The sequence below is a fragment of the Bos taurus genome, chromosome 4 (assembly GCF_002263795.3).
Source record: "Bos taurus isolate L1 Dominette 01449 registration number 42190680 breed Hereford chromosome 4, ARS-UCD2.0, whole genome shotgun sequence".
Lineage (NCBI taxonomy): Eukaryota > Metazoa > Chordata > Mammalia > Artiodactyla > Bovidae > Bos > Bos taurus.
In genome coordinates, this window is record NC_037331.1 from 66963545 (window position 1) to 66979048 (window position 15504).

A 15504-nucleotide genomic window follows, 5' to 3' on the forward strand; every position below is an offset into this window, starting at 1 on the left:
GGGTTTTGGAGCTTTGTAAAGGGTTCAAGGGCCTTGATTAATGGTTTAAGAGTCCTGGTAAAGGGCTTAACAGTTCTGACAGGATTTAAAAGCCTTGGTTAAGAGGATAGGTGCCCCAGCTAAAGGCTTAAATGTCCAGAATCTTCTGATTCCATGTTTAGGGCTCTTCCTACAACATCTAATGAAGGCACATTTCAGAAGGTAGCATCTCTCTCCAGCTCAAGAGAGCAGATTGTTTCTCCAGACCTAGCAGTTCTGCCAGCCCAGTGGCATCCAGCCTCTTTCCTCAACAAAGCATTCTCCTCCACAGGCCACCAGGGCAAGGGGTGACTGGCGGCCTGCACAGTATGTGAGTAATACATATCTCAATTCCAGGAATATAACAATGTCCCCTCTGATCCGTGGTGATGATGACATTTTAAACAAGGTTAGTAATTGAGCACCTTTCTAGAGAATGTCTGTTGGAACTCAGACATTGGGTGATTGAAGATAACACTTTAAAACTGCTAAGGTGATTCTGTGAATGGGCTGAAGCTGGGTGCCATGTGTCACTGTTGAAGCAAGGCCATGCTGTCCAGGCCACACTGTCAAGGCCACACTGTAAAGACTATATATGAAGACCGGTCCCCACAAAGGTGTTCAACTTCTAGTAACTGAAGGAAGAGGCAGGTTATTTGCACAATCATCTGGTGAATGGCTCTTCCCCGGTACACACATTCCATCTTCAGACTCAGACCCCAAGTGCCCTGGCAGAGCAGATTGTGTGTGGGTCCAGCATATTCCTACCTGGGTTTCCTCTAACCATGGAGACTTTCAACAAACCTCTGCTTTTCTTAGTAACTTTGAGACACATGAGGAGTGAGCTCTGTCACAGCCCTGAAGCTGCACCACAGATGGACACGTCCATCTTGACCCTGTGACCAGAGTCCATGTGCGAAACAGCACAGCAGCTCCTTTCCCCACTGAGCAAGTGGGAAGAGAAGCAGCAAGGTGCCCCGAGGATTCGGGAACCATTAACAGGAAAGTAGACCAAAGACAGGGTTTCTGAAACATCTCTAAACAGCAATCTGACCAACATAAAAACAGAAGAGAAAAGAAACAGGAGAAAGAGAGAACAAAGAAGGGAGGAAGGGAGGGAAGGAGCCATTCATTTTGAAAATTCAATGACATATTTCAGGAGCCATGAAATGTGAATATATTCATAAAAGATAAATCATGGATGAGTGACAGCTGCGTGCCATTAATCTTAGGTCTATCACTAGGTTCCTTTTGCCTTCTCTATATCTAACTATCTTGGCAGGAATCTTGATCTTCTGGCCAAAAACTCTTCCCCAAACCATACCAAGATGACACTGCTCATGTACAGGTTTTCCAACCCCAAAGTCCAGTTATCTTCACCACTGTATGAACGCAGGCACCCTGCGGGGCAGCAGACGGCCCTCGGCAGGACAGACACTTGGCCAAGCCGCAGGTGGCAGTGCAAAGGACACTGCCCAGTGAAGCCCTGCATAGACTGGCCTGGAAAACACTGGGGGTTTGCATCCCCCCAAAGCTGACCCCCAAAGAGAAGGTCATTCAGAACTCTTCATGGGATTAGTGGGAGCAGGGGAGGCATCTGGCATTTTAGCAAAAGTATACAGATCAGTGGGCCCTTGTCAAACACTGCAAAAAAAGCTGTTATGCCTAGGAAGAGCTGCCTTTCCTCTCAGATTCTATATCACTGGGTTCATCTCAGGTTGATTTCCCTGGTGGCTCAGATGGTCAAGTGTCTGCCTACAATGTGGGAGACCCAGGTTCGATCCCTGGGTTGGGAAGATCCTCTAGGGAAGGAAATGGCAACCCACCCCAGTACTCTAGCCTGGAAAATCCCACAGTCAGAGAAGTGTGGTAGGCTACAGTCCACGGGGTCACAAAGAGTCGGACACAACTGAGCGGCTTCACTTTCACTTTCATCTCAGGTACCACAGAGGACAGTAAGAATCTAGTAAATTAAAATGAGGTGTGGAAAGGTCACCAGAAAAACAGCAGAAAAACAATAGCTTTCATCAGTAAATGATTTCTCTCAGGGGATTAATTCTCAGCTTTGCAATTTTGTCAAATTTGCAATGTTTTTGAAATTGCAACTTTTTATGCACAATTTAAAATAAAAGTGACCAAATCCTCCTGCCATTCTAGGTAATTGAGATTAAATTACCAGCAATTAACACTAAAACAAAGGTAAAGATATTTGGCTTACACATAATTGAATATTTCTGAAGTTTAAAGGTGTAGAAGACTTCTCAATGTGAACTTCTCTGTTTCAACAAAGATATCCTGTTTTGCGGTATCAGATCCGTGGAGTTTCTAATTACACGTATATAAGTCTTGGCAGCATGATTACAGTTCAGTTTTGCCTTCTGAATCTAGGAATGTGAAAGATTTGTATATGCCACTGGTTGTGAGTCGTCAATAACAAGTAATGAAAATTCCTATTTATCATTTCTAGGATCAACACCAGTTTGACAGGAGAAAATGGCATTATTCCCTTGGCCTGAATTACTGTTGTAAAGAATCTGGAAAAACAAATCCCTCAGTCCATTCAGGAATGTTGTTTTCCCAATTAAAGTTTCAAAGACTGCACATAACATTGAGTTTTACTTTTCTCTATTAATATTTGCATTTTAATTTCAAAAGTCCCTGTCAATTTCATTTCTATAATCCAGTCCATTTATATTCTCAAAATCTTAACTTCTTATCCCAAGAATCCTTTTGATATTTAATTTTTTACCTTGTTCAGTTACTGAAAAACATCTCAAAGTTTCTTTATCTTTTTTTTTTTCAAAGTTTCTTTATCTAATACTTTACTTGAGTTCATTTTTCTTCTTCTTTTTTTTAAATTTATTTATTTTTTAGTTAAAGGATAATTACTTTATAGAATTTTGTTGGTTCCTTCCAAACATCAACATGAATCAGCCATAGGTATACATACAGGGTCTCTGTAACAATCTAGAGGGGTGGGGTGGGGATGCAGATGAGAGGGAGGTTCAAGAGGGAGGGGACATATGTATACCTATGGTTGATTTTTTTTTTTCTTTTGTCTGTGAAATTATCCATTTGGTGATCACATAAGTAATACGCAAAAAGTTCTTATTTCAATTATAAAAGTAAATCTGACTCAAGATCATTAAGAAAAGTATTTTTTAAATCAACAATTGTTTATTTCAGAATATAATCAAGTACCACAGGCTAGATTAAAAGCTTAAGGATAGGGATTCCGCCCCACCCCCCAATTTAAAATAATAAAGGTTATCAACCCCTCCTGCCAATCTAGGTGATTGTGAAATGTAATTACCAGCAGTTATCATTAAAACAAAGGCAAAGCAATTTCTTTTATACATAATTGAATATTCCAGAAGCAAGTTTCTAAAGAGTTCTCAGAAAATGTATTTAAAAATTAATTTTAACCTGATTATTTCATCTGTTGTGTCCCAGCTGGTAATGTAGAATAAATGAGATGCGTAGGCGATGTGGTCCACCAATAGCAAGTAGGAACACATTTACAGGAAAATCAGATAACCTTAGGCTTAATAATGAATAAACTGTTACGTTTTTACTCTTCACACAAACCCATCCAAACGTAAACCTCCCACAGCTATTCCTCTAAGAGAAGTTTACCCATGGTATTCTATTCGAGTTTACCTCTCCATGTGCTGGAGACTACAAAATCAACTGTTCCCTTCTTAGTGCTCAATTGCTCAAATGTATCCTGAGGTGTGGAGAGCTGTACCATCAAACCCACTGCTACCTGAACAGAAAGAAATCCTCCCACAGCAGCAGCCTTGAGTGCTCTGGCAGCTCCATGATTGAGGCTGTTGATGGGCCTATAAGCATAACTGTCCAGAGAAGAGGAACCACCAAAAAAAACCAGATGAATAGCCCTAAGAAGGGAGCTGAAAATTAGGCTATGAACTTCCCTATCTCCAGGCCTTTGCCTAAGATTGTCCCGCTCCCTAAAATGCCTTTCCTGCTCTCTGTTTTCTGAAAACATCCCACTCATCCTTCAAGGCCCAAGTCATAAGTCACCCCTACTGACCCCTCACAGCTGAGGTCATCCGTCTCCTCCCTGTACTCTCCTCCCCATAACTCATTTTCTCAAAATAGAATACAGATGGTCGTTTGTCCATCTCTGCTGCTGGATGGGGAGGGAAAGGGTCTTGATTCATCTTTCTATTCCAAACACTTGTGATTATGCCTGAAGCCTAAAGAAACTTAATAAATGCTTGTTTAATGGAGCTCAAACCTCAAGACCAAATCTAACATGCAGTGCAAGAGGCAGATTTGATATGTGTTGGACTTACTTCTGTACCTAAAGTCTGAGCCAGAGAAAGCTTTTATTTTTTCCTTCCTCCAAGGAACAAACTTTATTCACACTGAGCAAACATTAAATGCCACACCCTATGCTAAATGTTCTATACACATTACCTCATTTAATCTCCGTGACATTCTTATGAAATAGTTCCTATTATTAGCATTAGATGAGGAAACTGAGGCTTGGAAAACTTAAATAACACACCCCAACTTATCCACTCGCGGAGCCAAACTCAAGGACAATATCACAAAACTTCAGAGCTAGAGGGGTATGTGTGTTCGTCATTTAGTAGGGTCCGAATCTTTGTGACTCCATGCACCATAATCTGCCTGGCTCCTCTGTCCATGGAATTCTCCAGGCAAGGATACTGGAGTGGGTTTCCATTTCCTTCTCCAGGAGATCTTCCTGACGAAGGACTGAACCTGGGTCTCCTCCATGGAAGGCAGATTCTCTACCATCTGAGCCACCAGGGAAGCTCTAAAGAATCCTTAAATTATTTTCCTCACTTAACCTCCTTGAAGCGGAGACTGAGGCCAACCTGAGGCCTGGCACATAGTAGGTCCACCTACTATGCAAAAAACGGTGATTAATAGACTGATGAAGTGCCCTCTTTCTCAGACTCTGACCTTTGCCTGAGAACCCAGCTGCCATCACAAACAAGCTCTAATCTTTCCTGCCCAACACTTTTCACAGGTGTGAATTGCTTGTGTTTTCTGAATTATTCATGATCCACATGATGGTAAGTGTGCTTAAAAAGAGAATTCTGGTTCTCATATTTTTCAAGACAAAGTGCCTGATTAAGTGGTGAATTAGCCAATATAACCTCATGGGCTAGGTTGATTCATATTAAATGACATATCCCTGCCCACTTTTTGAATCTCAGCTTTCCTGTTATCTCTCTGTTTTCATTAGGATTTAAAACAGTGGTAAATAAAGCAAAAAATATAATAGAACCTTCACATGCATCTCTATCCTATCTACAAAGCAATCAACGTCATCTAAAGCTTATACAGTGCTGCTTCAAACCCATGTATTCTTCCTAAGGCTGAGTTAGGTTTTTCAATAAGGGTCCTTAAGCTTAAGGAGATTTTTCATCAAGATCTGAAAATTCGGATGCCACAGCACCTGTAATTTATACACCAGTAAATCATATGATAATACTGCCTTATTGTCCTTTCTCTTGTCTTCTTTCCCTTCATTACCACTCTCCCACCAGTTCATCTTGTGGGCCATTTTCAAAGAGGGGTAACCATATGCTAACCATAAGCCAACATCACTGTATTTTAAATTCAATGTTAGTCAACCAAAATGAATTGAAAAGCAGCATCAGTGGTTTGAGGATACTAAAAATAAGCTGTAGCATTTGCTGAGTTCTCAGAATTAAAACCACAGGCGGTCAACTTGTTGCTGCTCTTAATAAGATATGACTGTTCTGCCCCATTGGCTGCTACTACCAGAAACTTCGACTACCTCATACACATAACAACACTGTGCTTTTCATCAGTTGGTAATGATCAAGAAAGGAAGTGCTATTTCACTGGAACTAAAACCTGCCAAAAAAGATAATAGATGACTTTCAAGTAATCACCTTGTTCCATGTCGCAACTGCACCTTAGTCAAATCACCTTGCATTTATGATTTAATTAGTCACACATCTAGAGATAGGGTTCCTTAATGCCTGGCTTGCTGTCCAATGCCTCCAATAGAACGTTTCTTTCTCTGAGTTTAATTTTTGGAGTAATAATTTAAAGCGGACACACAATAGAAATTAATACAATATTGATATATTGAGCATTTCCATTAGGACTTCAAGACCTTCTTGACCCCTGAATACTGTAAACTACAGTAAATGTCTTGTCAGCTATCCCTTTAGGGTTTGTCATTAAAGTTTTCAATGACCAGAGCGGTAGAAGCATTCTACCTAATGCATCATCCTGATTAGAAACCTGTCATACTCAGAATCCAGAGGGTCTGCTTCTATTGATTCCTACTCCTTCAGATTCATTAGCGATTTTTTCTCTTCAATTAGACCCGCTGATCAGCCATAGAAAAGCTGAAAGAAGCCCTTCCTTCGCTCAGCCACACTTCAAAGAAAAAAAAAAAAATGTATGCCTGGAAAGTAAAATTACCAAACGTATTCTAAGAGGCCACAGAGGACAATCACACACACACACACACACACACACACGCACACACCCCTGAAACTGGGCAAATGGTCAGAGGCTGGGCTTGACCGCCGGTCCCTAACTTCAATCAGAACCAGAATGACAGAATCCCTGTATTATCCCTATCTCAAGTCCATACACCAAGCGTGCGTCTCCACGGAGCTAATTTCTGAAACAAACAAAGAAAATGAAGTATGCGAAGAGCGAGGGTTTGCTCCCCCTTGCCTTGAATCTGGGCATCCAGTGGAATGGGCACCGCACACAGCCAGAGGGTCGGGGCGCCCAGCGGCACCCTCACCTTCCCCGACCCGCCAGCCCTGGTTCAGCGGCGCTAGAAAGTGCGAGCCCGCCCTGCTCGCCTCGCTTCTTGCCTACTGCTCCACAAATCCCCAAACACCCCACTTCTGCACACCAAGGGCGCCCCCGCTCTCCCACCTCTGTGCTGTCAGACTCCAGGCGCGAAGGTGCTGTGGGCGCCCAAGGGTGCCGGCCAGCCAAACAAGTGTCACAGCGGCCGCCTGCCCTCACTCCGGGAGAGCGAGCAGAACGGCCACAGGTAGGCTCTCTCCATCCCAGAGTGCCGGGCGCGGGCAGGGGGCGAGAGACCTAGCGGGGCAGCCGCTCCCGATGGGCTGAAACTCACCAGAGGACACCGAGGAGCCGGACAGGCTGGAGTTGCTGGACGCTGCCATCTCCGTGCGCCCCGCGCGACGCTTCTCGCTCAGCCCCGGAGCGGACGCCGCCGCCGCTGCCCTGGCCCGGACGCTCGCAGCCTCCGCGGCCCCCAGCCCATGGCAAAGTCCGGGGGACGCGCAGAAAGCACCAGCCTCCGGACTCTGCCTGCACTTCCTGCTCCGCCAGATGACGCGCTGCTGCCGCCGCTATTTATTTGTGGTTTCCGTCCCTCTCGGCGCCTTCGCACGCTGTTCTCCGGGTGCCGGGGGTAGGTGGGAGCGGAGGGAGGCCGAGGGGCGGCCAGAGCGGACGAATCGTGCCTCCAGCCCAGCCTCAGCTGCGGTCCGCGCTCCGCAGCGCGCGGCTGGGACCCGGGCTCCCGGGCGGCCCAGAGTCCCTCCACCAGCTCCCCGCACCCTCCCCGTGGGCTCCCGCCTCTCCGGCGGCACTTCAAGCTGCCCGGGCAAAGGCAGAGGGAGACAGACAGACAGAGCGACCTCCCCCTTCTCCCTCCGCCCCAACTCCTCTCGCGCGCACACAAAGGAAGGAGAAGGAGACGCGGGAGCTCCGGGGCTGGTTCAGCCGCTACGAGCTTGACAGCTCCTGCGACGGGGGCTGGAGGAGGCGGCTATGGACTGCTGGGCGGGGGGAACACTGGCCCGGGGAGCCGGACCCAGAGGTGCCAGAGAGGCCGCGGGCGGGGCGCGGGGCGAGCGTGGAGGAGGTGCGCAGGGCTGCTCCAAGGGTTTGAGGGCGCCCCGAGTGAGGCGTGGGGGGAAGGTGGTGGGTCGCGGCGCCCCCGGCCAGACTAAGGAGCAGCGAGACAGCCCGGGTGGGATGCAGAGCATGAACGCGGGGTCACTAAGGACAGGGTGCTAGGCAGAAGGGGGCCTGGGATGCCAGAGAGGCTGTGGAGCGCTCCTTCCACTCCCCTCCAAATTGTCCTTTGTTGCTCTGGAGCCGAGGATCCCTGCCCTGCAAGAGGGTGCGTTTCCTAAAAGACCCTCAAAACACTCCGCAAGCCAGTCGGGCTGCACTTAAGTACCCCAACCACCGGACTGCTCGACGGGACCACTGGGCTTTTGAGATGGGCCTTCAAAGAAAGAGACGTTCCAGATATGTCATCAGGCCCACACAAAGCCAGCAGTCAAACAGAAAGGTTCTCAGCCTGTGTCTTGCAAAGGATCCTCACAAAAGACCTAAGACTTGGCAGCAGGTCCAACTGTGCGCTAAGCAACTGCTTAGGTGTGTGAGAGAAAGAGACTCCAGCACAGGGTGTGTGCCTTACCCCTATATTTAAACCTAAATTAATTTCACTGGGAGGAAATATCATGCCGATTTTTTAAAGTCTATTTCACGCTCCCAGCAGGGTAATCAGTTCTTTCATTCCTGAAGCCACAGAAAACTGTGAAATTTGAACAGAAATTGTTAGATCAAAGGAAAAAGCAAACATTAAAGGAATGAAAGTACTCTCATTATGTAGCAAAGTGGAAAGTGTTCATATTGGAGTAGTTCAATTTTTAAAAACACGGTTAAAAGGACATAGTCAATTTAAAAATTATCAGGAGTGACACAGGAACAGCAGCCAATCCTAGGGGGTCCACCTCAACCAAGCACCTAACACACGGTGAATAAATGTTGAATAATCACAATATGCACCCATGTAACATTTTCAAGTTGATTTAAACTATTTTTTTAATGCCCTCCAGGATACCATCCCAGTGTATGTTCCCAATAGGGCTCAATTTTTTTCTTATGGACTTCCCTCATGGCTCAGACAGTAAAGAATCTGCCCACAATGTGGGAGACCCATATCTTCCCCTGGGTAGGGAAGATACCCTGGAGAAGGAAATGACAACCCACTCCAGTATTCTTGCCTGGAGAATCCCATGGACAAAGGATCCTGGTAGGTTACAGTCCATGGGGTCGCAAAGGGTCAGACACGACTGAGCAATTAACACTAACAGAATACCATCCCAGTGACATTCCCATTAAGGCAGCTTGCTGAATAGTTGACAGCTCTTGAGCACTCTCTAGTCACACAGGACTAAGTCTTCCTGACCCTCATCTATATGGTACTTGAAACATCCCTCTCTGGTATAAGGAGACCCAAGCACCCCCTCTCCCTCCCCTCTTCCATTTTTCTTCTTTTTTGTGTGATGCAACCTTGATGCAGTTTACTGTGGAGCCTTTCAAGGACATATGGTCCATCAAAACCTTGACCACTCTATCAGAATATAACTTCCAGTTATTTTTTCCAGAGTTCTTCTGATCAAAGGCATCATCTTCCTCTCTGACTAGTGATCTGTGTATCCCTCCAGATCTTTAGCTGGTGGACTGTCTAACTTGGCTATGTCACCTAAGTAGGGTTGTCTCTCTCTGGGCGTGGAAGGAGACAACACCTGGACTCAAACTCTGGTTCTGCCACTTATTAGCTCTGTGACCTCAAGCGAATGACTCACATTCACTGAGCTTCAGTTTCTCCACCTGCAACCATACTCCTGATAACGTAGGGTATTGTGAAGATTAAATGAGATATGTAAAGCCACAGTACCTGGCCAACAGTCTGTGCTCTGTAAGTGATAGTAAATTGTTTACTTGAAAGATGGAATGTATGATTTGAACAACTTGCGCTTTCTCCATTGCATCTGGAGATAACTGAGGGAACTAATCAGTAGTGGCTTATTCTCCCAGGGGAAATGCTCATCTTTGGCCCAAGGTTTGCATCTTTCTTGTCCCACACTGAGCAACATGCAACAGGTTTCGTGACTCAGAAGTCTCACAAAGGGATGTCAGATTCTATTTCTGCAGTTTGGAGGATAGTATTTACACTCAAAGAGCTTTACGGTCCTTAGTTAGAGAAAGTCAACCATGATTCTGTGAAGTAGGTCGTTTTTATTACTCCCAGTTGACGGGAGAAGGGAGAGCAGGATACCCGTTGTGAAGGCATCACCCCAGGGCTCCACCCTGTGCTGCACAAACGTAGTCTAAGATGGAGAAGAGCTTTGTCCACTGGGTCCAGAGGTCAGACGAATACAAAACCAACACACATGCTTGCTGGGTAGAAATGGGGTGACTGGGGAGGCTTAGCTTGATGGTAGGAGATGGATGGAAATTCTGAAGTATGCTATTTTGAAGAATAAAAGGAAAGCTCTAAATATAGAACTAAAATCTGGAAGATGATCAATAACTTGGATTGTTAAAGTCAGAGCCAACGGAGAAAACTCGGCAGGCATGATTACTATTGTTTTTCTTAGATTCAGAGGCTAATGGCTGGCTGCTACTTGTAAAAATATTTAATATCAATAAATTAGCAGCAGGTTGCTGAAACAACTTGCCAACCCCCTCCTCAATAGGCCCAGGAACCTGTTTGTGAACCTTCCAAAGCATTTCTCTAAGTGAAACAATAATTCGTGTGTATTTTATTCAGTCATATATGGCATTATTTCTAGGTAATGCCTGTTTGCTGGTAAAGGGGGGATATTGGTGCTGCAAAGATCTTAAGTCTGTTTGACAAGCAGGAGTTTTTCAAGACATGTCTACCTTCTTCAAATTGTAAGATACGTATGGGATGAAAGGAGTCTTGTCGATAACGTGGTCTATTACCATTTTGTTTTAACTTCGCTTACGTGCTTAGTTTAGCATGTAAAGCCTTCCCACTTTCCCTTTCCAAACACATTTCCTGTTGCCCCCTTCACAAACGTAACCCCACCACATCACACCCTGTACCACTTGGGGCTGCCAGCACTGGCCTTTTCCCATCCCTCCCTGCTGGACGTCCTACATACCCTGAAGGTTCAAGAAGAATGTTTCTTCTTGGGGAATCATCCCTGATTCTCATGCCAGAAACCAGCTCTCCTTCTGTTGAATTCCTATAGTCTTTTCTCTCTACCTCTCAAATGGCAGATGCTCTGTCTTGCCTTGGTCACAATTGTGTAATATATTTGATCTCCCTACTTTATTAAAAGGCTTCCTAGGGGGTAGGTTTCTTTTCTGGCTGGCCTTTGCATTCTTTACCATATTTTACACACAATAGGTGTTCAGTGGATATTTGTTGAATATGGGAGTAAACCAAGGAACAAGTGGTTCTCCTGGACACCAATTAATTTTCACATCAGCAGCTGTGACCACTGAGTAACAAGGTGATGAGTGATGCATCTGGAGCGCACACACACACACACACACACACAAACCTGATGAACGTGTAAGGACACACTTTTGCTATGAACAAGAGAAACTAAAATGGTGAAAACAAGAACAAATTTTGATGGATCAAATGTTTGCCATCCCTACCCCCACTCCCATCACAGCTGTTACAACTCATGTAATTTATTGTTTACAGAGTAGCTCTTATGTTACTGTAATTTGTTTATTTTTGCTTTACTGTTCGTTCCTTTGAAGTTGAAAAGCAGACATGAAAACACCACAGGGTGAATGTGGCTGCCTTGGCTGGGGCTGGGCTCCCATATTTCAGGCACTCAGGGGTGTTTGTGAAGGTCATTCCTTTTCTCTGTGATAAGCCCAGAATGAAATATTCCTGACTTTCAAGATTAATCCAGTGGCCAGCATTCACTGGAGAACAGTGGAGCTGTTTGTCAACTAGCTTTAAATATTTTATGGCAAATACATAAATGGGTCCCTACATGGGAAATGGGTCCTTTTGCCATCAATTTCTCAACATAGAGATACTCTTTGTTGTAGTGAGAAATATTTTCCTTTGTAGTTTAAACTGTATTTCTAATACAAAGATGAGAGCGTAGTCCTGTTAAAGAGAAAACATTGGCTCCTCGGGGGTAATGTCAAGTGTAACTAGAGACAGACGCTGAGAAATAGTGCATTTCTTCCAAAGAAGTGCGCCGGCAGCCCAAGGTGGGGTGACAGAGCAGCCAGCTCAGACGCCGCAGGTAGCAGCCGAGCCTCTGAACAAAAGGAGTCCACACCTGGGGTGCAGACAAAGGAGGCCGCCTCGGCTACCCAATTCCCAGTTCACACTGCCTGCTGCGGGAGACCCCTAGTGGCCACACGCCGCAAGCACAGGTGTTCCTGAATCTGAAATGCGGGGGCAAGCACAGGTAGGTGTTCCTGAATCTCCTCAGAGATGCGGAGGGACTCAGGGGCATCACTCTAAGCTTCCCTGTTGGCTGCATAATTTGGGAGTACCAAGCACACTTATGACACGGCTGTCAGCTACAACCTCTTTGACTTGAGAGAGAGACAAAGGGAGGAAAAGAGAAAGAGAGAGAGAGAGGTACTGAGAGAGAAATGACTTTTCTTACTATCTAAAGAAAAAAAAAATCAAGAGTTCAGAAACTCAGTGATAGAGTTCCAAAATTTGTTGAATATGCTTTCCTCTGCAGATCACTTCTCTGGTTTTGTTCCCTGACGTTTAAGATAACAAATTCTTTTCTACCCTCAATGTCCGAAGAGAAATCTGCTGCTGCTACTGCTAAGTCACTTCAGTCGTGTCCGACTCTGTGCGACCCCATAGACGGAAGCCCACCAGGCTCCCCCGTCCCTGGGATTCTCCAGGCAAAAACACTGGAGTAGGTTGCCATTTCCTTCTCCAATGCATGAAAGTGAAAAGTGAAAAGGAAGTTGCTCAGTCGTGTCCGACTCTTAGCGACCCCATGGACTACAGCCTACCAGGCTCCCCCATCCATGGGATTTTCCAGGCAAGAGTACTGGAGTGGGGTGCCATTGCCTTCTCCAGAAGAGAACTAAACTGGAAAGAATTGTAAGCCTGCTCTGGGTAAACGTGTGTAGGGAGTTTGTTGTTCTTCTGGGCAAAGTTTGGCTTGATGCTCTTTCACTGTCAAAATTTGCTTTCACGAAAGTATCCTATGGATTTGTTCTCTGCTAACTGTTGATTCATTTGTGCATTCATTATTTTACTCAATGATGTTTACTAAGCACTCACTATGTGTCTGGGAGTATGTTAGGCCCTGGGAAGAAAGATAAGAGGAAAACTACATTCTTGCCCTGGGGTGTGCTACAGTATGATGCCTCCACTCCTCCCTGGAGCATTAACATTTTAGTGGGGGCAAGGTTTTTTTGTTGTGGTTTGTTTTTAAATACTGTACTCTAAATGTTCTGTGCCCTCACCTTCCAGAAAAGTTCTGAATCAATATTTTCATTTCATTCCCTGTGGCAGCTACAGATGGAACAATCTTTTTTTTTTTCAAAGGAGGGAGGGTAAGTCAGCATTGGAAGAAAGCTAGTAGATACAATATCTGGCAATTTTCTGATATAAAAAAAACATATTTAGCCTTTTGCAAATATTCCAGGTTTTTTGTAAAATGAGGTACTCAGTGATTCTGGAAAAGTTTAATGTGTATCTGTGGAGTCAGACTAACCTGAATTTCAGTCCTAATTGTCATTTATTAACTGTGAGACCTTCAGCAAGTTATTTCTTAATCTCCTAATTTTTAAAAATGGGGTGAACAATTTTGTGAAGCCCAAACAAAACAACAGAAATAACGCAGCGTCTACCACACAGAAGTCCAATTAGGAGTTCTGGGTGTCTGCTCCTTAGAGCAAAATACAGTGTAATGACTCTCCAGAGCAGTCTGGAAGAATAGTGTCTGAGGCAAAAGTCATTTTCAGCTCTGCCTATGTTCAGTCACCTGTGTGAGATTATAGTAAGACAGGTGAAAGAGGCCTGGACTTTGGAGATTAATCCAGGTTCAAATCCTGGTTCTGCTGTGTATCATGTGGTAGCGCTGGACAAGGGGCTTAATTCTTCTTATTCTCATTTTTATGTAAAAGGCACTGATGTTAGTGTATGCAGCATTATTTTAGTGCTCAATAACATTAATGTCCAGAAGGGTTTTACCTGCAGTCGTTTCTGGAGACAGAGTGATTTTGCTGGAAGGAGAGTGTTTCAGAATCTTCAGAGAGTGGCATGTGTAATATTAAACTGTTTACTCAAGTTGGTTTTTTTTTTTTTTTTTCTGTTTCTCTCTCTCATGTACACACACACACACACACACACACATATACACACATACCCTATACAAGATAGCAATGCCTCACATTGAGAAATTTTCCCACAGCCTCTCTGGATAAGAATCCTGGTAGAATTTGAAAGTAGGGTTCAGTGTAAGAATGTAGGCAGATTACTTAACTTTCCTAACAAAACCTGGCCCCTATAAGAAAAAGGAGAGAAAACTAACATTGCTACTGCTTGTCCTGCTCCTTTTATTACCACTCAGAGCATTCCCTGCCACTGGTGATGCAGAAAATCACCTTCCACTGAATAATCCTTTATGCGCGCCAAGACCGTGCTGTACACTTTGTTCTATATTCACAACAATCCTGAAGCGAAAATCCCGAGCTCCCTTTTCCATCTGGGGAAACTGAGGCCAAAAAGCGATCACATCTTAATCAAGACGAATGACGACCCTAGTAGTAGGTAGTATCATCTCCTCTTTATCTGGTTAAGAAAACCTAAAGTTAGAGAGGGTACATCATTTATCATGCATATAGGCATCAATTTGAACCCAGCTTTGGCTGATTCTTTTCACAATACATGAAAATTCCTTTCAAACACATAGTTTTTGTTTGAAGAGTCTTTCTGCTTTTTTTTTTTTGTAAACATTTTCCAGTTCAAGCCTTTGCGTAGGTAAGAAAGGAAGTCTTTAAAATACATTTTCTTTGCTTTATGCACTCGTGTATCCCTATTTGAACCTTGATAGTCCCATTGTCCTGGCCTTTGCAAAGGCCGGGATCTGGACAGCTCACAGGGTGACCTTGTGATCTGACTCCAAGGGCCTGGGTAGGGACAGGCATAGTGGCAGGGATACGAAAGCATTCACCCACATGGGGGGATTTCAGGGAACTGTAAGTGCTCCTGATCAGAAACTCCATCACATCCCAGCTTTCAGATGCTGCAAGTCTCATGATTACAAGTTTTACTAATTTTTTTTTCAATAAGAAAATGTTAACTCAAATATAGTTAATCTACAATTGTGTGTTAGCTTCAGGTAAGGACTTTCACAATCTGACTTAATCAAACAGTGCTGTGAATACCTATTAAAATTCAATCACCTTTGGGGGACCTAAGACATTAAAGCAGAACCGTTTTCACTTGAGTGAGTTTTCCCTACCCACCCACCCCCCGCCACCGCCGCCCAAGCTGATTTTAATACCCAGGGATTTTATACCAATTTTAATTGATTTTAATACCAATACATAGGATGGGGCTGTGCAACACTGAAGATGTCTACAGCTTACCTGGGAGTTTTATTAAAATGCAGATTCAGATTCAGCAGGTATGGGGTGGGCTCTGATTCTGTATGTCTAACAAGCTCCCAGGTG

The 15504-nt window shown here is 44.5% G+C and overlaps 1 protein-coding gene across 1 annotated transcript in view; it reads right to left on the reverse strand.

Annotated features, from left to right (window-relative positions):
• The window catches only part of CHN2 (chimerin 2), a 337298-nt gene extending 329926 nt beyond the window's left edge, over positions 1 to 7372 (reverse strand). Inside the window, exon 1 of the mRNA XM_005205489.3 lies at positions 7157 to 7372. Within this exon, the coding sequence (XP_005205546.1) occupies positions 7157 to 7205 (49 nt within the window). The 5' untranslated portion in view covers positions 7206 to 7372. The remainder of the gene's footprint in view (positions 1 to 7156) is intronic.
• Between the last annotated feature and the right edge of the window lie 8132 nt (positions 7373 to 15504).